The sequence below is a fragment of the Leptopilina heterotoma genome, unplaced genomic scaffold, assembly GCF_015476425.1.
Source record: "Leptopilina heterotoma isolate Lh14 unplaced genomic scaffold, ASM1547642v1 Lhet_92, whole genome shotgun sequence".
Lineage (NCBI taxonomy): Eukaryota > Metazoa > Arthropoda > Insecta > Hymenoptera > Figitidae > Leptopilina > Leptopilina heterotoma.
In genome coordinates, this window is record NW_025111199.1 from 2,234,999 (window position 1) to 2,260,434 (window position 25,436).

General features: G+C 28.8%; 1 protein-coding gene across 1 annotated transcript; it reads left to right on the forward strand.

Moving 5' to 3' along the window:
• The first annotated feature begins 3,469 nt into the window (after nt 1–3,469).
• LOC122511956 (maltase 2-like) lies at nt 3,470–25,235 on the forward strand. The gene is made up of 9 exons (XM_043627533.1): nt 3,470–3,660; nt 11,327–11,514; nt 12,561–12,824; nt 16,163–16,405; nt 16,865–17,050; nt 17,471–17,726; nt 18,181–18,526; nt 23,431–23,705; nt 25,021–25,235. The coding sequence occupies exons 1-8, from the start codon at nt 3,504–3,506 to the stop codon at nt 23,585–23,587; spliced, it is 1,797 nt and encodes a 598-aa protein (XP_043483468.1). The 5' UTR covers nt 3,470–3,503; the 3' UTR covers nt 23,588–23,705; nt 25,021–25,235.
• Nucleotides 25,236–25,436: the final 201 nt, after the last annotated feature.

The following is a 25,436-nucleotide window of genomic DNA, read 5'->3' on the forward strand; positions in this document are numbered from 1 at the left end:
TGTTTAAGTACTCGGTAATCCGGACAAATCGCTAATTCGACATTTTCGTGCAAAGCAAATGTCGGATTAGCGCGACCGTACTGTAGTTATTATTTATAAAATATTTCTCTTCTTAAAGAAATCGTATTAAAGATGGAGACTAACAACGGATATAGTAAATGAAGTAGAAAAAAATTGTTTATAACATTTAAAAATGAAATAATAAACAATTACAGGAAGTGTGCATTAGATTTTCATATTTTAGTACCTAACGATTGAAATCTAGAAATATCGCAAACCTATGAAAATAAACAAAATTGCTGACGAGGGGAATCGAACCTACGACCTACGGACTTACAGACTAACGCTCTAATCACTATGCTAACGACACATGTGTACAGTAAAGTATTAATATCTCAGTATCATTCAGACATACATTTATTGAGTCAAAGATGAGAAAAAAATAGGGATACGTTACACTGAGAAAACTGAAGTGTCAAATTCGGAGGTTCAAAAAGTGTATGTTTCCTTTGCTTATGAAGAGAGTTAAATAGTCCTAAAATAAATTTTGAATTGGTGATGGAAATCTACTTGTATATTCTCTCCCATTATATCTGAGGGTTAAAAGTTGCGAAGAAAATGTGTACGATCTGATGCGCGCGAAATTATTTTTCTGACATTTTATGTATTTAATTTAGGGGTTAGGTTGACATATTTATTCATTTCGCGCCGGATTAGGAAGGGATTTCTCAAGATGGTTAATTTGTCCCTCTGTTATAAACTCATTTATTGCATTTAACATTGTACGTAATTCTTAAATTACGTGGTAATTTTTTAATAATTTTTTATTCATAGTAAGAAGTATAATAGTATTTTAATAGGAACCAAATTATTATTGAGATTATAAAGTTTAAATTTTGTTTATAATTTTAATTTGTTTAAATAATTTATTATTTACAAAATTAGACAATTATGTTAAATTTTTATTATTAAATTTAATAAAAATAAAAAATGAACAACTGAAAAGTAAAATATTAATGTTTTCAATAAATTTATATTTCTAAACATTCATAAACGTTTTTTATAATTTTTTTCAAGTTTATGTCAAAAAAGCAATGTTGGCAAAGAGCGTTGTGAACAATTTTTCTATACTCAGACAGCACTTGCCGCCGTAACTTGTCCAAGCTTTGGCGAAACAAAAATTCTGTACTGCGCCAGCACTAATTGTCGAGGCTCGGCTAGACTACGCCGAACAATCGTCTGAGTACTAAGCCAGTGGTGAACATCGGCACTACACTGGCATTTCCCATTGGGCCCAATGGGAAATTAACCATTGGCGCAATAATGGTCCTATATTGGGAGCCAGCAGTACCAATAATGGTGCAATAATGGCAACCAATATTGGGCCACTATTGCCAGAGTCTTGGGATGATCACGACTTTGCCAAGCATTGGCAGCCAACATTGAATCAATATTGGCTGCCAAGACAAATGCCGGAGTTTCCAAGCGTTGGATATTCATTGGCAACAAATATTGGACCAATATTAGTGACCAATTAATTACCAATGCTTTAAATTAAATTAATGCTTGGTTATCTATTGGTTACCAATACTGAACCAACGTTTGAAATCAATATTTTACAAATACCAACATATAGCAAAAATTTTTCAAAAAAAAAATAAATTACTAATCTAAAGAAAAAAAAATTAATTTTTTTGGAACACTCTGTTAAAAACAGAATGTGATAAAAATCACACAAAGATAATATTTGTCTAAGTTCGAGAATGCAAGCGTCTCTTCTTATATAGAACTGGTTACACAACTTGCTGGTGAGTGCAAGAAGCTCTGGCGCACCCTGGTGTTCGATTTTGAAATGTCCCGCGCTGCTTCAAAGTATATGCTCGAAATTACTTTGGATAAGTGCCACCAGGGTGCGACACAGTTTCTTCCTCTCACCAGCAAGTTGTGTTACCAGTTCTATATAAGAAGAGACGCTTGCATTCTCAAACGTAGACAAATATTATCTTTGTCTGATTTTTATCACATTCTGTTTTTAACAGTGTTCCAATAAAATTAATTTTTTTTTCTTTAGATTAGTAATTTATTTTTTTTTTTTGAAAAATTTTTGCTATATGTTGGTATTTGTAAAATATTGATTTCAAACGTTGGTTCAGTATTGGTAACCAATAAATAACCAAGCATTAATTTAATTTAAAGCATTGGTAATTAATTGGTCACTAATATTGGTCCAATATTTGTTGCCAATGAATATCCAACGCTTGGAAACTCCGGCATTTGTCTTGGCAGCCAATATTGATCCAATATTGGCTGCCAATGTTTGGCAAAGTCGTGATCATCCCAAGACTCTGGAAATAGTGGCCCAATATTGGTTGCCAATGTTTGACCAAGAAAAAACTGTTGGCAGCCAATATTGGTCCATTATTTAGCCAATGGTGAGCATTGGCAATTTCCCATTGGGACTATGCTTAGTTTGATCAACAAACAAAAATTAAACGCTGTTTCATTTTTTGACCTACAGGTTTAGACTTGACCTACAGTTTTTCTGCCCTCAAAACTTAGGTCAATTTTAAAGGTAATTTAAATAGCCAAAAAATAAAATTTTTACATTAAATTTTTAAAATGATTGGTATAAAATCATAATGTAAATTTAAGTTTTTGAAACAATTTATTAATAAATAAAATTTTTTTTAAATAAAAAAATGTTTGAAAAATAAAAAATTTGTTTTTTAATTGAAATAAGTCAATCGAAAAACAAGATATATGTGAAAAAAATGAAATTTCTGAAATCATGTAAATTTACTTCAAATTAATCAATTGCATTATTATTAATTACAGGTGGGGGCAACGTGCAAGACGTAAAATGAGTCAACCTGCAATTTTGAACTCTATTTTAAAATCGATGAGAAAAATATTTATTCATGATATTCAAAAAATTCCTTTCGGATAATCAAAATTGATTAAAACAGCAACTCAGAAAAAAATTGTAACCTAAATTATTTATAAAAATATTTTATTTGTTAGCACATGAAAAAGTCACAATTTTAATTTTTCCAAAGTCAATTCCAGAATTTGTTTAACAAGAAAATTTTTATTGCTTCCTTTTGCTCCAAAAGAGCATAAAAAGTAATAACTAACCATTTGACAACAATATCAGTCGCGTTTTTAATTATAGGACTTCTAGAATAAAAAATAACTCAAGTGGGACAACCTGCAAGCCTTTCCCCTACTATTTTATCAACTTATATTATTTCAGTCGTACATTTTATTTCCTTTTTAATTCTGTAAGTGCGAACTTGTATCTAAATAATGCATTTATTAATCATATTGTTTTTAAAAATATTTTTATATAAAATAAACAACTGAACTACAATTATCTAAGTTCCTATCAGATAAAATTTTGTTATGCCAATGCGATAATAATTTGTGTTCTTTTCCGTTATATAACATATGAATGCCCTATTATAAATAATCCACACATTGATGGCTAGATAGCATTAGTAACGATGGAGACTCTTAGCATCATTTTTAGTGCATTATTTTTATTCAGTCCTGTGGTTAGTGAAATAAAAAATAAAGGTTGGTGGAAAAATACAGTGTTTTATCAAATTTACCCATGGAGTTTTATGGATTCCAATAATGATGGGATTGGAGATTTAAAAGGTACATTATAATTTCATTTTAGACAAATAATTTTATATTAACATTTTTTAAGTTAACAGAGTGATATGAACCCTTAACATTGCGTATTATCGATGTGCATGGAATTGTTGAATGAATGATTTTATTTTCAAGAATATTAATTTGTGTTTTAGAGATTAATATTTTTTACATTTTTTAAAAATATTTTTTACTCTCGCCTTGAAATCAATTACACCATTGCTTATGTCTGGAAGAAAGCCAGTAATATCTACAGTAAAATTTTATGTAATTCGCGTTTAATTTTCTGTATGAATTTCGGACATTTTTGAAAGGAATTACGAACGTGATTTTTGCTAAAAAATTTTCCTTTTAGATTCGACCACTTTCCGGAATAGCTTTTGTACAATATTCATGTGAATTACTGACGAATTTTTTTACTAAATTTTTTTAAAATTCAGTTCAAAAGTCGATAGGAATTCCGCATATAATTGTTCACCCGAAAAATTTTTAAAAATTTCTTACCACTTTTCCAAACGAATTTTGAACAATACTTGTGCAAATTTTTTTTAGAAATTATGTTAGGAATCCGATAAAAACTCCGCACGTAATTGTTTTTCGAAATATTTTTTAAACATTTTCAACCACTTTTCTGAACAAAATTCTTGCGAATCACTGACGAATTTTTAATAAAATTTTTCAAAAATTCCGCTCGAAATTCAATAAGAATTCCGCACGTAATTGTTTCCCTAAAATTTTTTCATAAAATTTCGACAAATTTTCAGAACGAATTTTGTACAAAATTTGTGCAAATTACTAATGAATTTTTAAAATAATTTTTTTAGATGCTAGGAACTCCGTACGCAATTTTTCTCTTAAAATTTATTTTTTTTATCAATTCTGTATCCGTATTCTTAACCCGAATTTCGGACGAATCATTTTCGCCTGGGAACATATTCAATTTATAACAAAATTATAAAAAAGTTATTAATACTTGTTAAGAATGACTAAATTTATTATAAAATACTTTATTTTATTATTAGAACTCACAATTTTATAATCTTTTGATATTGAATAATCACACATTAATAATTTTTATTTTTCTATATAAGCTTCTCTTACTAATTTTTTTATGAAGCTGCAACTTGCACCTAGTTATCAAAACGTACTTAATTTTTCAAAATTTAGTTTTAGTTTCATATAAAAAATATTTTATTTTGAAATTTAATTTCCAAAATGAAGTGGGGGTGCTGATAACTGGTTGCCAATTTCAGCCTCATAACTTTTTAAACAATTTTTTAATCTCAATAGTGAAAAAAAAATTAGTCAAGTTTAAAAGATAATAAATGCAATTATTTTTATGTTAGATTAAGAAAACTTAATATATCTTAAATCAAAGTAAATTTAATTATTTTACTAATGATTCATTAAAAACTAATAAACACAATTTTTACTTTTAAAATAATAAGTATATAATATTTCTATTATCTTTCACTGTTATAGTTAAAAGTGTTTGGTAATGTTCGTAATAGTAATTTAAAGAATTAAGGAATAAAATTGTCATGAAAAATTAACAAGAAAAACAAATTATCATGAAAAAGGTGATTCACACTTTGTAATCTGCAACGCATAAAAAATTTCCTTTATCTGTTTTCAGTAAAAATTAACTTTCAAGTGGATTTCCCTAAAATTAATGCACAATATAAATTCAAGGAGGTGTTAAAATTAAGATTTTAGGTAAAGAGAAAAACATTGGCAAAATTATAACGATATTTATTATTAATAAACCTGAATATGAATTAAAATTTACTTTTTTCTTTTTTGAAACTTAGAGGTTGAAATGTAAGATGAAAAAGTGTTATGCTTAAAACTTCTGTTTAATTGTTCAAAATTATACTCAAAAGTTATTTATTATATTCTTTTAATTAAACAGTGAAAAAATGACATGTATTTGAAATAAATTGATTAATTTCTATTATAAGAATCGACAGTGTCAGGGTTAAAAAAATGTATTCAAACAAACAAGTTTATGACAAAGCGAATGTCCCAAGAATAGATTATTTTATAACATGATAGTTAATGCGCGAATATATCTATATATCTGCGAAAAATCAATTACAATCGCTTATCTCTCAACCTTATCTTTCAAACGACATAAAATATTATAAAGAGATAAGTAAGGGTTATATTATACATGAGGCCTTTACCTAACTAGATAAGCGGGGATGTATTCAATGTTATAAAAATAAAGCAATTCTAAACGTACTTGGTATGAGTACGTCTCCCCTTGCCCCGCGCCGTTACTTAAAACTGCATTAATACGAATTTCTTGTCCTTTTTCAATTGTTTTATTTTTTCGTTAATCGTGACTTGAAATAAGTATGTGCAGTTGTCATAGGTTAACCCGTTGCCTGCTATCGACCCAATGCAATGTTGGGTCGTGAGCTTCGTAGCGCAAAATAAATGCAATTTCTTATATTAAAAATTATAAAACAAATCTATATTAATAAAATCAGACTTCTGTCTGTACATTGCTCCAAGCTTAAGAATTTTTATATTTTTTTTCGTTTTGAGACATTACAATTCAAAAAATGTAAGAAAAAAAATTTCTGTCTGTCTGTCTGTATGCAAAACTTTGTTCGCGCGTCAATTGAAAACGGTCTAATCAATTAAAGTGAAACTTGGCAGTCTTTTAGTTATTAACGTAACTTAAAATCATAGCCTTATCCGATTAAAAAATATTAACTTGAACTAAAGTTATGACATTTTTCCAAAAGATTCGAAAAATCAAAAAAATGAAAATTTTTTATTTTTTGTAAAATGAATGCAAAACAATCCTTAGCTTACTTTTTTAGATAAATACAACCCATTTCTACAATAAAATTTTTAAAAAAGACGTATTTTTAATTTTTTTTTGTTTTTTTAGATCAACTTTTTTCTAAAAAAAAGTGATTCTCAATTTTTAAGCAAGCTGTTCAGGAAAAGTTATTAAAGTTTTTTATTTAAAGACCAGTATGTAAAGTAAGAAATTTGCAAACATTAGACAAAAATATTTTTTCAATATTCAGTTTTTCAAATCAACAAAGTTATGCACGAGTTAACAAAAAAATGTTCATATGAATTGAATGTATCACTGCTCCTCAAAGGGTTAAATATTGATTAATTCTTGCATCAAGCTGGTATTGATACGTAATGTTACAGTAACATTCGCAACATTAAATAAGTAAAGTGTTTTGAAGAGACCAAAAATAATCAAGCTAAATGTAGTAAATGAGAAGAAAAAATGTTAAATTTTAAGAAATTCGGTCTTTCGAATTTTTGATAATTTATAATAATTTTTGATTTTTTACCAAAGGGTGGAGACTATTAAATAAGTAAAGTGTTTTTGAAGAGACCAAAAATAATAAAGCTAAATGCCACAAAAGAAAAGAAAAAATGTTGAATTTTAAGAAAACCGGGTTTTCAAATTTTTGATAATTTATAAAAATTTTAAATTTTTTACCAAAGGGTAGATACTATTAAATAAGTAAAGTATTTTTAAAGAGCACAAAAATAATATAGCTAAATGCAGTAAATGAAAAGAAAAAATGTTGAATTTTAAGAAATTCGGTTTTTCAAATTTTTGATAATTTTTAATAATTTTAAATTTTTTACCAAAGGTTAGAGACTATTAAATAAGTAAAGTATTTATAAAGAGCACAAAAATAATAAAGCTAAATGCCATAAAAGAAAAGAAAAAATGTTGAATTTTAAGAAATTCGGTTTTTCAAATTTTTGATAATTTTTGATTTTTTTCCAAAGGGTGGAGACTATTAAATAACTAAAGCGTTTTTGAAGAGCCCAAAAATAATGAAGCTAAATGCAGTAAATGAGAAGAAAAAATGTTCAATTTTAAGAAATTCGGTTTTTCAAATTTTTGACAATTTTTAAAAATTTTATTTTTTTTACCAACGGGTAGAGACTATTTAATAAGTAAAGTATTTTTGAAGAGCCCAAAAATAATAAAGCTAAATGCTACAAAAGAAAAGAAAAATGTTGAATTTTAAGAAATTCGATTTTTCGAATTTTTGATAATTTTGAATAATGTTTGATTTTTTGCTAAAGGGTGGAGACTATTCAAATAGTAATATTTTCCTACCGAAATAGGTAACTAATTATAATTTTTTTCCGGTCGAATTAAATTCCTGGCTATTTCCTGATTTTCCAGATTGGTAGAAACAGTGCTAAATGTATTTGTAGAAACTAAAACCCGTTGAAGACGGGTATGACAGCTAGTTCTTATATATTATTATACCCGAACTATAGGTTTCAATGCTACTTATTTATTATTTTTAAGTAATATAATAATTTAAAAACAAGTGAAATTCACAAAAAAAAATTTTTAATTTAACTCACATTTGGTTTATAAGATGCTTGCACATCTTGTGGCAAGCTATGTGCTGATCGGACAAGATAACATTGAGGGAATGTTTCACGGTAATGTTAATGGAATATTTGTGGGCGATGTTCAGGGAATATTCCAAAATTACATACTTTGAAAATATTTAACATTTTTTCTTTTTTTTATTAAATATACGATTCATTGTTTTTTTAACATATTTAATATTACCTAGGAATAATAACTCAATATCACCCTGGAATATTCGTTTAATATTACCGTGGAACATTCCCTGAATGTTGTCTTGGAATATCCTTTTTAAGTTTCATAACTTGATCGTCAATAAAATATCTATATCTGTTCCATTTGGCATATATCACATTGTAACGAGGCATGTTGATCTTTTTAAGCAAGGTCATGTCTCCAAAGACATGCACAAGTGCCCTGTGGTCACTTAGTTCTACATCATCCACAACAGTGGATTTCAAGCTCTTATTTATAAAGGTAAGAGTCCACCAGAATCAAGTCTATATTCTGAAAACATATGTTGTATGTACAGAGATCACTTGTGTCACTGACCGCAAACAAATCCCACTTTCATATAAAAGCCTACAACTGTTCTCCCCTGGAATCAGCATACTCAGTATTACGGCACCACAGAGGTGATACCGCATTAGCATCCAGGCCAATAATAACATTTCTGCTGACAATCTTCTGAAGAACAAATTAGAGCTCCTGTAGGCTTTCCACAATATCCAGCGAATACTTGAAGTAGGCAGAAATAGCATAGAGAGACCCGCATGGTCCAGATATGTAAGCACAAACACAATGTGCAGTGCTCACATCCTTCAGCAACATATCGCTATACTCTCTCTGAATTATGACAATGCATGTCCAAGGATACTCTCCCTTATCGTTACCCGTGATAATTTGATTTGAATACTTGACAAGTCCAGCAGTCGTACCTTTATATTGGTACGGCTCTTGTATAAGTATTATCGGAATGCCGCGACTGGATGCAGTATCAGTAACTTCATCCATAGCAGATCTTTCTCGTCCAGTATTTATTTGCAACACTTGTAAACTGCAGGAGTTATTGAACTCCGTAGTCAGTTTTGGCTATGATGCTATGAGTCTGTCCATTGCAAACTCCCCCTCGTGATCTAAGAGTTTACCCGTCATTTTGCAGTTGATTACATATTGATTTCGAAAAATCAATATGTCTGTTTTGAAATCTTGTAGTTTTTATTTATGTCTTTTTATGGTAACACGTTTGTCTTCAAAAAGGCTGTACAATGGTTTTTTATCAAGTTTTATTCTTTTACTTGTAGTTTTAGGACAAGAAGCTGCACCTCCTTAAGCGATTCGAATGTATTGTCGTCTCCAGAGGATGCAAAAAAAATAAAAGATCATATAGTGATGTGTTGTCAGAAGGAGGACGAAAAAATGGAGGAAAATAACTATAAAGGTCAGGATGCAAAAAAATAAAAGATCATATAGTGATGTGTTGTCAGAAGGAAGACGAAAAAATGGAGGAAAATAACTATAAAGGTCAGGATGAATCGCGAAAGACAGAATTTGATAACGAGAAACTTGAAGAGAAAGAAAAAAGGGGCACCGAAAGGAGCAAAAGCGAGAGAAAGAAAATTCGAGCAGAAGGAAAAATGAAGAAAAGTTTATAAATGAAATAGAAGAGGAAGAGGAAACGAAGATTGAAAATGAAAAGCAACGAACAGAAGAAAAGGGAAAGCGAAGAAAAGGAAAGCAAGAGAAAGAGCAGGGTTTATTGGACGAAGAAAAGCTGAGATTGTTTAAAAAAAAGATATCATGGAATACTTGAGGAATAAGGAACACCAAAAATCGGACACCGAAATTAGGAAACAGAAGAAGGAAAAAGAGTGTACATAATTTAGCGAAAAAGAAGAGAGAGAAAAGGAAAGAGAGGACGCAAAGAATAGAGTCTTTAAGAGTGCGAGAAAGTTTCGTAATGAAAGTGAGCACCAAAAAGAAAATAGAAGACCTTGTGGTGAAGAAGAAGTATTTGTTAATGATGGAGGAAAAGAAGAAGATGGATTTCATATCAAACACGGGCGCAATCATAGGCGTAAAATGTACGACTTATACAAAGAGGCTAACGATTTAAAGTACCGGATAGATCAGATTGAAGTTGAAATTATCATGTTGTCACGCCAGCTCAGAAATTGCCAGGACTGCACGGTTATAGTTGACACACGTAAGTAATTATATGAAGTAAAGGGTAATCTACAGTTCGAGATTGATCAAAATCAATTACTGATTGGTGAATTGAAAAGTCAACAACGACACCAATATTAGTCTCATTGTTTATAAAAATGGACAAGCAAAGAAATAAGACAGGGAAAGGTAACCAGCAGGATTTACCCGACATTGCCTACCTATCTTGTTTATATTGAAATCGAATTTTCTTTAAAAATTTTTCTTTATCATTTAAATATTACTTCAAAACTTTTTTCTTCTTTCTGCAAGAAATTTTAAGAAACTAGACTATCTAAATTCAAAATTACGTTTTTTGAAATTTTATAGTCTTAAGTGTTTTAAACATTTTCTTTATGTTTTTAATACTATGAAATATATGAATGATATTCTTCGGTTACTGTTGCTAAACTTCGATAATTTTAAATTAATGTGAAAAATACATAAAAATTCAATGTCGTTCAAAAAAAAGTTTGAAAACTCGACTATCTAAATTCAAAATAACCTTTCTTGAAATCGTATTATTGTTAAGTGTTTTAAACATTTCTTTTTTTATGCTTTTATTACTATAAATTGTACGAATGTTGACTTCGTTGACTTTTGCTGAAATTTTTTAATTTGAAATAAATGGAACGAATAGTATGAAAAAAAAGCGTTATGCTTATGTTGATAAGTTAGTTATGTGTGGGAATGTAAGTGTCTGAATTTGCAGGATCGTACCCTGTGAACATTGGAAACCATTTATATTTTACAATAAATTATATTAAATTATACTATTGAATAACAAAAATATGAATTTTTGTATAAAGTGTAAATGTATTTGCAATTTATTACAAATTTAAAAATGGTAAATTTGATTGTGAAAGACATCTATCAAATCTAAATAACCTTTGTAAACATAACCTCAAAATCAAACTAACATAGGGTCCTGATAATGTCCACGTGATTCAACTGTCAAACTGTTTGTTTCTGAGGTGGGGAAAACTTATGTACCGCAAAGAGTTAATTATTGAATTTTGCTTTCTTATTATTCTTTGCACTTGAAAATTCATAAAAAATTTAATATTTTTTATCTTTTAGGGATTACAAGCAAGTTGGAGCACTTTGTTGATTGTGGAGTAGGTGCAATATGGCTATCTCCAATATTTCAAAGCCCAATGGTCGATTTTGGATACGATATTTCAGATTTTCGAGCAATCGATGAAAGGTTTGGAACTATGAGTGATTTTACGGATTTAACGGCAAAAGCAAAAACACTAGGTCTGAAGGTACACAAATTAATATGAATAAATAATAGTACATTTTATTTTAGTATATTACAGTAATGAGACTCCATTGGCTTGCGATCATAGAGGTTAAGCAACATCTAGTACGGTTAGTACTTGGATGGGTGACCGCGCTTTGACGCTCGCTATAGCCAAGTGTTTTCTCACTAATTTCGTAATATATCAAGCAGGAGGTTGGAAGTCGAGGTATAATGATGTGCACTGTCGATTATTGTCCGGTACACACCATTAGAACTTGGCTGTCGATAAACCGGTTGTACTCGGAGAGATTATCTACAGTTTCCCTTTTCTCTGGTGAGAGAACCCATTTGACGGGTGGTCCAGGCAAATGCAAGTTTTCATAATTTCAAGTCGTTCTGTAGACGCAAAAATTAGTATAAGGAATATAGTAAGAGAGAAATTGTAGATGGGTGTATAAATTTTGAATTGTATTGCTTAAGAGTTATAAATAATTATTTATTCATTATTTAACCTTGCTTTATTCATACCGACGCACGTAAACAGGTTATATCTAAAATCTGTGAATTTTTTTGATTACTAGTAATTTCGTGCGGAATAAGTAACATGACTTTCTTTAAATTTGCGGATTCCTTTTGGATAAAAATGAAGCACTGCAGAATAGTAAAGTAAATGCATCAGGAAGTACAAAGTTTTTGCAAGAGCTGAATTTCTTACCATTTCTACAGGAATTATTTTTTTTAAGGGGCCAAGAGCAATCGTAAAATCCCATTAAAATATGCCTATTTTTAGGTACCATTTTCTCAGCTCCAAATGATTATTTTTCATCAAATTTTTTTTCTGATGATTTTATATACAAAGGACTAAAATCTGATCGTTCGATAAAGCCAAATTTTTATTTTTTAATTTTCTGTGCCTTTTTGATATTAAATAACTTTTTTAAATAGATAGTACTCTTATTTCTCTAAATATATTTTAGAGAGCCTTCGTGTAGTTTAATTTTTTCCATTATAATGTCTTTTAGAATTCTAAAGTGTTTAAAGTAATAAAATTCCTTAAAATGTTTATAGGTTGTTCTTGATTTAGTACCAAACCACACCTCTGACAAACATGAATGGTTTCAAAAAAGCTTAGACAATATATCACCATATAATGATTATTTTATTTGGAAACCAAACAAGACGGGAAATATACCGCCAAACAATTGGATAAGTGTATTCAGTGGTTCTACGTGGACACATAGTGACAAGAGAGCTCTTTCGTACTTTCATCAGTTTGATTACCGCCAACCAGATTTGAATTACGCTAACCCGCTGGTTAAAACTGAAATGGAAGTGAGTTAAAAAATACATGTAATTAAATAGAAAAATACAATAATTACACAGTCCCTCAAAAAGCATCCGCCGCGGCAGACCAATATACAATGTACTTTAACGCTATATGTTATCTTTGCGGTATCACGAATCCAAAGTACACACTTAGTGAATTACGTCAGAATTTTTTTTAGCCTTAAAAATATGTAAAGATTTTATGTATTATAAATTTTTTAAAAAAATTAGTTGGATTTACTTCAAATTTGTTCCTCGGAGGTTTTCAGGGTTACTGATTATGAATGTGGAGTCAGATTTTAAAAACTAAAGATGGCGTTTCCAATATGGCAATCAAATTCAAATTTTTTCTTATCTTTACGTAACTTGGTACCCTGCGGGCACAGAGATATGGGGTGTCTTGAGGATATTCTTAAGATGTCTGTACCTGTTGAAGGGACACCCAGAAGATATATATTCTAGAGACATCCTACGGAAATAGGATGTTTTTTGGGTCTCTGTCGAACGGACATAGAGTTCTTAACGACATCCCATGTTTTTGGGATAACCCCAAAAATCTCCGATAAGCGCGACTTAAAAATCCTAACACGATAAAAAAAACTGATCTTGGATTCGTATTCAGCGTACAGTGGGCCAAGAGGTAGGCAAAAGCGGACAAAACTCAAATTTTAATCGGATTCACTTGAAACTCGTTACCCGGGGATTTCCGGGGTCGCTGATTACGAATCCAATGTCAGTTTTTCAAAATTCAAAATGGCGAATTCAATATGGCCGATGCCAAAGTTAAACATTCATTTAATTCCCTTGAAAATCGTTACTCGGGGGGTTTTCGGGTCGCTGATTACAAATCTAATGTCAGTTTTTTAAAACTCAAAATGGCTGATCCAATATAAGGGACGCTAATGTTAAAAATTAATCTAATTTACTTAAAAATCGTTATTCGGTGGTTTTTAGGGTCGCTGATTACGAATTTGATGTCTGCTTTTTAAAATTAAAAATGGTGGATCCAATATGTCAGATAAGAAATTTAAAAACTTATTTAATTTAGCGGTAAATACTATCCTAAGGTTTTTTATGATTTCTTAATAAAAATATGTAATTAATAATTCAAAATGATCGACCCAAAATTTTAGAAAATTTTTTATAATTCAGGTTCTGCGGGTTCGGCGGGTCGATGATTACAAATCAGAAGTCAGATTTCCAAGATTCAAAATGTTAGATCCAATATGGCGGACAATTTTTCAAAAATTCAACAGATCCCCTTCAAAGTTTGATTTTGCCACGTCCACGCTCGATGATTCTGGATTCGGTAAAGAGCGAAAAACCAAAAAGATTAAAATTCTTAATGCATTTTTAAATCTGCCATTTTGAATTTTAAAAACCGACGTCGCATTCGTAATCATCGACCACAAAATCACTTAAACAACGTGTTTAAAGGGAACCCGTTGAAAGTTTTTTAATTTGTTCTCCATATTGGTTTTGACTTTTGTAAAATTTAGTACATAATTTACAAAATCAGCCACCATAAAAACCGCCAAGAAACGACTTTGAATGAAATTCGTTGAATTTTTTTAGAAATTTGTTCGCCATATTTGATACGCCATTTTGAATTTTGAAAATATAACGTTTGATTTGTAATCAGTGATAATAATTCGAAAAATGGAAAATATTTAACAAATTACAGTAGAACCTCGATTATCCGAGGTAATGTGGGGAAGAGGTACCTCGGATAATCAAAAACTCGGATAACACGGAACCAATGAAAATTTCAAAATTTTAAATTATTTTTCATGTGTTTAAAGTGTTAGAATAATATTAAATGACAAAAATGGACGAAATTTTAAATGCAATGATCACAAATAGTGGTTTTGTAAAATTTATTTTCCAAATTTAGTCGCTCGATCCGTTTTATCCGAGTTATTCCGCATTATCCGAGCATGTTTAGTGCCTCGGATAATCCGGAATCTCGGATAATCGAGGTTCGAATAACCGAGGTTCTACTGTAAATGTGCTTTATTTTTTATTACATAAACTATTTTTAATTTTGTTTACTTTCCTTTAAAAATAAAAATAAAATAAAGAAATACAGGTTACGAGTCAGAAAATTAATTAATTTCAGAAATAAATAAGTAGACCAAAATTTGCCTTTCAAAAAAATTATATCCTATGAATTTTTGCCTTATTTTGTATATAAATTCACCAAATTTTAAAATGGACAAAAGTGGTCAATTTTAATTAAAAGTACATTTAATTTAGAAGATATTTTACGCTTAGTTTGTTCTATATCGCGCGGAATTTAGGAGGAACTAACAAATAATAGCAAGTGCATTTCAAAAAAATAAATATTTTCCGACGTTAAATGTGCTTTATTTTTTTAAATACCTATAGTGTTTTTAATTTATTATAAATATTTTTTATAGTAATACATGTCATTTAAAAAAAATAAAATTTAAAAGTCAGAAAAATAATCATTTATAGAAAATCAAATAAGTATTTTAGTCGTCAGAGTCCTTCAAATTTGTTAATCAAACTTTTTAACAAATATACAATCACCGCTATAGTATTTGACAAATAACTTTAATATTCTACAAAAAGTTGCATAAAATACTGTAGATTTAGGTTATTATATGTAAAATTTATAATTCTAAAGTGGACTTTTGTCCGCATTTGGATGCGTACTGGCCCTCTTTGCAGCGGCCTAAAATAATGATGATACTCCAGTCTGCTGCACTAGATACTTTTTTGTGGGGCCGGGTTAGTAACATGTAACATTGTAAAATGTTTCCCAATTCTATATTTATTGCATTGTTATATTATAAATTATTATTATACTTCTTGATATATGAAGAAAATTCTACCACCTTAAAAAATTTACTTTGTGAATAAATTTATCCAACAAATGTAAGACATAAAAAGTAACCTGAGCCCAATGCTGAAACATTTCTAACTAAGAATAGAAAGACAATTCAAGAAAAAAATAAATAAATGGCCCATGGCCCATATATGGCCAGAAAAAGTCGTACCACCTTTGTGTCAGTGGCTATATATGGCCTCTAAAAAAATACTAAACATTATTTGATTTAATTTGCGAAATTGAACTAAAAATACTCAAAAAAATATTTAATTCTCTACTTGTAATATGTAACAATATTCAAGTAGAACTTTTGCAAAAACAATAATTTCTTTTTTTACAATAAAAAAGTGTGTTTTTTGCAAATTCTAAACCAGAAAGTCCCCTTAAATCGAAAAATATTTAATTTCACGACGAATGCAACTTGTTTTATATTAAAAAAGTATTTCTACACAAACATAAAAAGAAACTAAAAATCTTTTTTTTTGCACAGGATGTAATTAAATTTTGGTTAGGTAAAGGTGTCGATGGATTTAGAATAGACGCAGTGCCCCATCTTTTTGAAGATGACAAACTTACCGATGAACCTAGATCTAATAATCCCACTGCAACAGATAGAGATTATACCTATTTGAATCACATTTATACTAAGGATGATCCACGTACTTATGACCTCGTTCTAAGCTGGAGAAAAGTGTTGGATGACTGGTCAAATGCAAATAATGAAGATGAGAAGGTAATATATTAGCTTTTTGAATGTAATATGAAATTGTGTATTTAACATTACGCTTTTAGAAGTGTGTATTTTTAGTGCCAGCAGGATGTAAAAAACTTTTACAGTCATTTTTGTTGTACTTTAATAGTACATTATTACCTACGAGCGGTCAATAAAGTACACTTTATTGCTCTAGGTCAATAATGGGCACTTTATTAACGGCTAGTTTATAAAGGGAACTTAGTATGCACCTGTACAGGTAGATAAGTAACCATAACACGCCTGAGTTGCGTACAATAATTTTATTTTAGCATATTTGTGAAATTTTGTATAAAATTATTATCTGTAGTTTCTGCAGTGATTCTTGAAGAATGTTTTACATAAAATAAAATACCTAACAATCTACTTTTTTACTATATTGAAATGCAAGCGTATAACATATAATAAATTCTAATTTTAATAACATGTTATTTTTTACAGGTCATGATGACAGAAGCATACACAAGTTTAGAAAATACGACGAAATTTTATAATTATGGTTCACATATTCCTTTCAATTTTAAATTTATTACGGATGTATCTGTCACATCGAAACCAGAAGACTTTAAAAATTTAATTAATACATGGTTAAGTCATACACCAGCAAATGGAGTCGGTAATTGGGTAGTAAGTATAAAAGTTTATTAGGGGCGTTTCATTTGAAAATGACATATGATCTCTTAGAGTTTTCTCATATAAGAATTGTGAGTGATTATGGCCCTAGTGAAGTATACAAAATAATAATAATTTTTTTTATTTCTATACTATAGACATTTGCATTAAAAAGTTGTGCTTCTTAAAATTACTTTTACATAAAAATAAACTTGCAAGTGATTGTTTGTTATTATTCTAATTACCATGAAAGTTTTACTCACTAGTTTTCGATCAATATAGAAATATAAAATTAATCTTTATAAATATGTCAATAAAAAATTCTTAAACTGACATAATGTTATATACAGTGTACAGATTACATATTTTAATATTAAAAAATATTATATTTATTTATATGTGTTATTACGATGTAAAAATATAATAATTTATTAGATGGGCAACCATGACAGACCTCGAACAGAAAGTCGGTATCCTGGTAGAAGTGATCAAATGACAATGCTGGCCATGATTTTACCAGGTGTTGCAGTAACATATTACGGTGAAGAACTTGGCATGATCGATAAGACTGATATTAGTTGGGAAGATACACAAGACCCTCAAGGATGTAACGCTGGCAAAGAAAAATATCAATCTCGCTCTCGTGATCCAAATCGAACACCTTTTCAGTGGGACAACTCAAAAAATTCAGGTACAACATTTTTTATTATTAAATTGATAATTAAATTGGAAATTGGTTGAAGTTTTATAAAAATTTAATATTGTCTTATTAAGTAAGAAAATCTATAACACACATTCACTTACAGATCGTTTTTCTGTTACAATGCAAGCTACAATTAATTTAAAATCAAATTAAAGTTATAGACTTTTTCTCTTCTTGCCTACGGTAGAATAAATAAGTATTACCGCATTTCTTAGGTTGATTTAAAGTAATAGCAAAATTTAATAAAAGTGTATTTGTTTGTAACATTATTTAACATAAAAAATCTTGATGTATATTGAAGGAAGTAGTGTTTTCTTATGGAGGAAATTTCAATGCTTGTCCCCGACGTTTTTAAAAGACAAAATAAAAAAATTTAATTTTGTAAGCTTTCATTACTTTTATTAAATATTGTACTCTCAACTCTAATAATGAATGTTTGCAGGTTTTTCAAATGGCATCCCATGGCTCCCTGTACACAGTAATTATCATTATTTGAATCTGCAAAACCAGAAGCAAGTGGAAAATTCTCATTATAAAGTTTATCAAGCTTTAACCAATTTGAGAAAAACATCTCCTGCACTTAGAAATGGTACTTTAAATATCATAACAATAGACAGCCAAATATTATTAATAATCCGACAGGACTCAGAAGAAACAATATCACTAATTATAAACTTTTCGGATATGGAAAGTACAAGTATTAACTTGAATTCACATGTACCAAATGCTAATAAAATGACTACCGTTTTGAAACTTGCTGGATCAAACTTACCTGGACTTAAATGGGGGTAAGTTTGTAATATTTTTATAATTTAATATGCTAGTGATGCTCTTGCAGTAACTCATTAAAGAAATAACAATTTTGAGAAAATATAACTTTTATTTTATATTGAGATATCATCTCAGCCAATTTTTTCCTAACAATAAGCAGCTTGTTTTTCATAAGCAGCATCAAAGATTCAAATAACCAATCGTGTGGAAGTAGCTGTATTTGAACAATTAGGCCGACTAAATTCTGTTGCTTAAAATGTGGCAACTGATTCTCATATGATTTTTGAAGTAAAATCCGAATCTAACATTAGAAATATCCATTTGGCTCTAATTTTTTAAACAAATTAACATTTTAGGTGCCAAAAACGTGTTTCTGGCACTTTTTGAAGAATAAAGTGACGGAATAAATTTATCTACCTAGGACGAAACTTAAGCTTAAACAGTGCTTTTCAAGATCTAAAATTAAAACATGAGGTTCCAGGCATTTTAAAAAGCTGAGGTTTAAAAATGAATTCTGTACACAATTCGAGCGCCCTTCGATACAAAATCTGATCCCACTTTTTTAAATTAACCTAAACCCAATTTTTATACTTTGTGTTTTGAAGAACACTGTTTAAGCTTTCATTTTGCCCCATGCAGACTTTTTCCGTCGCATTATTGTTTTATAGCTGTTCGAAAAGCACCAAAAACAAGTTTTTTAGCCAACTGCCCAGCAAACACGTTACGTAAGTGTTACATAACAAATAAAGCACCTTGTTATGTCTCACTGTGACAATATTGTTATGTAACAACTACATAATGAGATAGTAACAATATTATATAACACTGTTACTGAATGGTGATATAATAGTTACATAATTTTTTTAAATAACTATTATATAACTGTGTGATATATTCATTACATCACAGAGTGATAATTTTTGTCTTGTTAGATTGTTCTCTAATTGTTACATAACTGTTACGAAACTGTGTGACATAACAGATACATAATTTTGTTATAATTAATAAAGTAGGTTACATTATTATATCACACTGTGACAATATTATTATGTAACCATTATATAATGAGATAGTAACACTGTTATATAACACTGTTACTGGATGGTGATATAACAGTTACATAATTTTTTCAAATAACTATTATATAACTGTGTGATATATTCATTACATCACAGAGTAATAATTTTTGTCTTATTGCATCGTTCTCTAATTGTTACATAACTGATACGAAACTGTGTGACATAATAAATACATAATTTTGTTATAATTAATAAAGTAGGTCACATTATTATATCACACTGTGACAATATTATTATGTAACTATTATATAATGAAATATTAACACTGTTACTGGGACGTGATATAACAGTAACATAGTTTAATAACATACGTATTATACAACAATGTGATACATTCTTTTAAACTGCACTTAAATAAATAATAGGCAGAATGTGTTTTTTACATAGGCAATTTTTTCCTAAAAACAAAAGCAATACACGCAAAGCAATTGCTTATTCTTTTTAAAAAGAAATTTTTGCTTTCGTTCCTAAGGTTAAGGGGGGGTATAGTTAATTCGGTGAAAAAAACGCATGTTTTTAGAATTTTTTTAGCGATTCGCAGAAAGTTAATTTATTTTATCACTTTGCATATAACATTGCAACATTTGAACAATATTTTTTTAAATTTTGATTTAAAAATATTAAAAATTGAGCGAGATAATGAGATTTTTCTCAGCCGCGTCAAAAAAAAATGATTTGCGGTGTACACTCTAACTCGCAACAGAATCATCCAAAACAAAAAAAATCAAAATGCATTTGTTAAAGGAGATGTTTTTTGAGGTATTATCGGAAGGGATTTTTTTGTTTTTTTACTTTTCGATTTTCCGTAGCACTTGAAAGCCAAAAAGTCGATTTTCACTGTAAAAAATCGATTAATTTGTTATTGTAAAATTGGTAATTTTTTAATAAAAAAATAATGGCTTCTGATGTTACCTCAAAAAACATCTCCTTTAACAAATGCACTTTGATTTTTTTGTTTTGGATGATTCTGTTGCGAGTTAGAGTGAACACCGCAAATTTTTGGAGGCGCCTGAGGAAAATGTTAGAATCTTGCTCAGTTCTTAATATTTTTAAATTAAAATTTAGAAAAATATTGTTCAAATGTTGCAGTATTATATGCAAAGCGATAAAATAAATTAACTTTCTGCGTATCGCCAAAAAAAATTCTTAAAAACATGCGTTTTTTTCACCGAATTAACTATACCCCCCCCCCCCCTTAACATAACAAGGCAAATTTTAATTTGAATATTTAGAGAATACTATATGAAATAATAAATTTATTTATTCCAATATTCACAACTTATCCAATGAAGAGATTAAACCTTATAAACAGAATTAATATTATATGTGACGCGATCTGAAGAAAGGGACCTTAGAAGCAAGAAATTATAGGTTAAGTTTGCAATTTTTTAATTGAAAATACAAAAAAAGGATCAACTGTCAATATAAATCATTGAAGTTTAAGTCTTCATTAAAACTAAAATATTTAATAAACACTGATTTTAATTCGAAATAAGTAAAAAGAAACTTTCAAACAAGAAAAAAGTAACTCTAACCCAACCTTAAAATGATTTGCTTCTAAGGTCCCTTTCTTCAGATCGCGTCACATATATATATTCATTTTTACTATCGTGAATATAATGATAATGTATTTTTATAGTTTATTATTTAAAAATTAAAAAATTATATTTTACATTTTTATTAATTATATGTGACGCGATTTGAAGAAAGGGAACTTAGAAGCAAAAAATTGTAGGCTATGTTTGAAATTTTTTAAATGAAAATACAAAAAAGTAACAACCGTCAATATAAATAATTGACATTTTAAGTCTTTATTACAACTAAAATATTTAAAAACAAATTATTTAAATAGCAAACATGTTCTGTAACTGTTACGTAACATTTCTGTAGTAATAAGAGCTAAATTACGTAACTGTTATGTAATTGTTATGTAACATAAAAGTAACAATGTTCTGTAACTGTCGTTACAAAATTGTTACGTAAAATTGTAGTCTCTCTGTTACGCAATAAAATTATGTAATTGTTACATAACTGTTATGTAACATGAAACACTATTTTATAATTATTGTTTCGAATAAATATTTTTTATTATAAATCTAGTTTAACTGTTTAAGTTTATTAATTTACAATAAATTATTATTAATAATTATTATCAGTATTATTTATTATAATTATTAATGTCCAAAACTTTTAAAGAAGTACGTAAAAGTAAAGTGGGGTGAAGAAGCCGACTTTTGGAACATTTTACGATATTTAATATATCACTCACTTTTAATTTTATTTAAAATTTTTTAACGTACTCTGAAAAGTTTGTCTATTATAATAATTTAAAAAATATCTTAATTTTTTTTGTAAAAAGTTGTCAGAAATTAATAAAGAAAAATTTTTATTTGAACAAATTTATTTAAAATTAATTTAAAGTTTATAACTCTCAAATTTTATGTGAAGAAAAATAGAATTTTCAGAATAAAATAAAAATTTGTAATCCCGATTAGTATAATTGTAATCGTTTCTTTTTGTTACTCACATGTGTGTGACATTGTTATGTAAATGCTACAAAATTGTTACTTATATGTGTGTAACATTGTTACGTAAATGTTACAGAATTGTTACTGAACACTGTGACTAATGTGTGGTAGATATTTTTATTAACACGTTAATCGTATATTACAAATAAAAAAATCACAAGTTTGTCTTTGTTACGTAATAGTTACATAACAGTAAGTAACAGAATATACGGCACTGCAGTTGATATAGTAGATTAGGAGAATTCTCATCCAGCCTTCAGTGGCCGTGCGGTTTAAATGCGTTGCGTCGGGTCGTCAAGGGCGGGGGGACGTGAGTTCGATCCCACATGCGAGCGGATATTTTTCATTCTAAGCGTTATGTAAAATAATAAAATTACTATTTAATCTGTATATAAGTGTTGTGAAATGTGAATAAAATAAACTTGTGAACATGTTTATAAATAATATTAAAGATCTGTAAAAAAATCAAGTTTAAAAAATGTACTAATTAATAAATCAGTTTTTTACTAAAATTATTTTTGGATATTACCATGTCAAATGGCATTTGTTATTATCTATTGAATAAAAATAATAACAATAATTTTCACGTAGGTCATAATAGTGATGTTACAATTATATAACAAGCTCATCAAATTATGTAACAGAATCTCATAATTGTGATATAATAATAAGTCACAACGTGATATAAGTGTGATATAACAATTATGTAACATATTTACATAACTGTGATATAATAATAAGTCACAACGTAATATAAGTGTGATATAACAATTATGTATCAAATTCTTCTAATTATGTAACATATTTACATAACTGTGATATAATAATTAAATATCACGCTGCAACATAATTGTTATATCACCCTTCTTGTAACAATTATGTAACTGTGACCCTCATGTTACGACATTTCGTGTCACATGTTCATATCATGTTATATCACGTGTGATATTCTGTGACATAACTGTTACATAACTGTTATGTAACAATGTTTGCTGGGTGAATATTTTCAAGGTCAGATTCGGATTCTACGTCGAAAAGCCTATAAGAATCGGCTTACACATTTAAGTTAACATCAAGTTGTCGAAATTTTGTCGGCCTGTGATTATTTTCATAACATCAAACGCTACTGTAAAGCAGACTATCTTAATAATTTCAAATGTATTGTAATAAATATTTCCATTATTTCATTTATGAAATTTTCATTTATGAAATTTTCATTTATGAAATTTTCATTTTTACTTTTATAAATGCTGTAATTTAGTGATTTTTTATGTTTAATAATTAGTTATAAAAATTACTTTATTTTGTTTTCAGAAAAGAGGTGGACACATCAAATTTAAAAATTCCAGCAGGCTCATCTTTAGTCTTAACATCTAAACCAAAATCAACTAATGCAGGGATACAAACGAAGCCAACGTTCAAATTTTTATTCATAATTTATGGAATTTTAACTTACTTTTACTACAAATAACTTCTTAAAATAAAATTATTTAATCTGAAATAGGAACGATAAAATTAAGATTACTTTTGGTTTTTCATAAATTATTTTTTATTCAGAAAACAGAATTTGGTGTTAACATGAAATCATACACTGAAAAAAAAGTGCTGTTGAATCAAATAGCTCCATGCTATTGAATTTCCCGTCATTGATTCAATGACACATTTATTAATCGAAAAGTATATTGCTTAAAACGAAAAAATGAAACTGTTTAAATTAAAAGTACGGTACTGTAGAATTAATGATATTGTGCAAATTGTTTCTAAAGTTCATCTATATATAGCAACAGAATAATTTATTGCTTCTTTGACATTATTCATTTGAAGCATCTAATAGATAAATTTGAAGAAAATGCGTGTAAATTTAAATCAAATGAATAATTGTTTGCTACAAAGAAGCGCGCTCTGAAAACGAAAGCATATGCTTTCGTTTCAATGAGTGGTGCTATTGCGGACTGCCTATAGCATATGCTATAAAAATAAGAACACTATGTATTTGAGACATTGACAGGTGCTAAATTTATTGAAATACTAACCCACATATATTTATATGTTTATTAAACCTGTCGTTTTTGCGATTCCAATATAAAAAAGTATTATTTAAATTCTTTTAATTAATTAATGACTAGTTAAATATAAATTCCCTTATATACGCGAAAAATCTCGAGCACGGTATTAAACCACAAAGTTAGTGCCCAATGTTGAGAAGCGGATGTATTACATTGCAGCGCGGCGGTTCTCGTCTATCACGGAAGTTAAGCGTCGTTGGTCGCGGTTACTAAATGGATGGGTGACCGCTTGGGAGTAGCCGCATTTTTCTGACTAAAAAAGGTAAGTGTGTTTGAATGTGTATGTGTGTGTGTTTAGCCGTTGGAAAAAATGAAAAAAGTAATAAAAATGTGTATGTTTGTGTGTAAAATTGAAAAAAGATGTGTATAAGAAGTGTTGTGTTAAAGGTGTGAGAATTAATTATAGTATATAAAAAACATGTGAACAAAAATTTCCTTTTTTCAATTTATCGTTGGTATATATTTAACCACATAAAAGAATTGAATTAACAGTATGGTGTTATTCAATCGATAGCAACAACTAAAAAAATTAAAAGTACTAGTTTTTGAATCATAAAAATGATGCTTTTAAATTTAAAAGTTATAGTCATTGACTCAAAAGCATATACTGTTAAATTAAAAAATTTTGTTTATTGATTCAAAAGGATTCACCTTCGAATTAACATAGTATGCTGTCAATTTGAGAAATATGCTTTTGTTTCAAAGAAAGTGATACTATCGAATCATTAGAATCGGTGCTTTCAAAACAACAGCATATACGTTAGGCAGCCCGTTATGACACTATTCAATGAATCAAACCCATATGTCATTGATTCAACAGCATTTTTTTCTCAGTGTAAGAAAAGGTTTTTCAGGACAATAAAGATTTATAATGTTATTTGCTAAATTTATTTACTATAGGGGAGACTACCGTAGAATGAAAAATAAAAATTTGTCGGTTACTTGACATGTATAATATACCTACTGTTTATTAAAAGGTTCTATTCAAAAATGTTATTCTGATAAGCTTAGATTTGTAATGTAATTAATAAGGAAGATCCTTAATAAAAGTGACATCTTCGTTTTTTTATACCCGCATTAAAAGGAAAAAGGAAACAGCTGACAACTGAAGAATCAAATGACACTCGTTTTGTCACAAAAATTCGATGGTCTATAGAATCAGTTCATGGTGTGCTCAAGCAAAAATATTCTCTTCTCGATCATAAAATCGATAATAAATTACTACACAAAGTCAGAATTTAGTTTCAAATTGCT

Excerpts from the sequence above, each read along its gene's own strand:
- LOC122511956 (XM_043627533.1), top strand. The coding sequence starts at position 3,504 with ATGGAGACTCTTAGCATCATTTTTAGTGCATTATTTTTATTCAGTCCT. Across the intron at positions 17,051-17,470 it reads ATGGAGTCGGTAATTGGGTA|ATGGGCAACCATGACAGACC; the intron begins GTAAGTATAAAA and ends ATAATTTATTAG. Across the intron at positions 17,727-18,180 it reads GGACAACTCAAAAAATTCAG|GTTTTTCAAATGGCATCCCA; the intron begins GTACAACATTTT and ends GAATGTTTGCAG.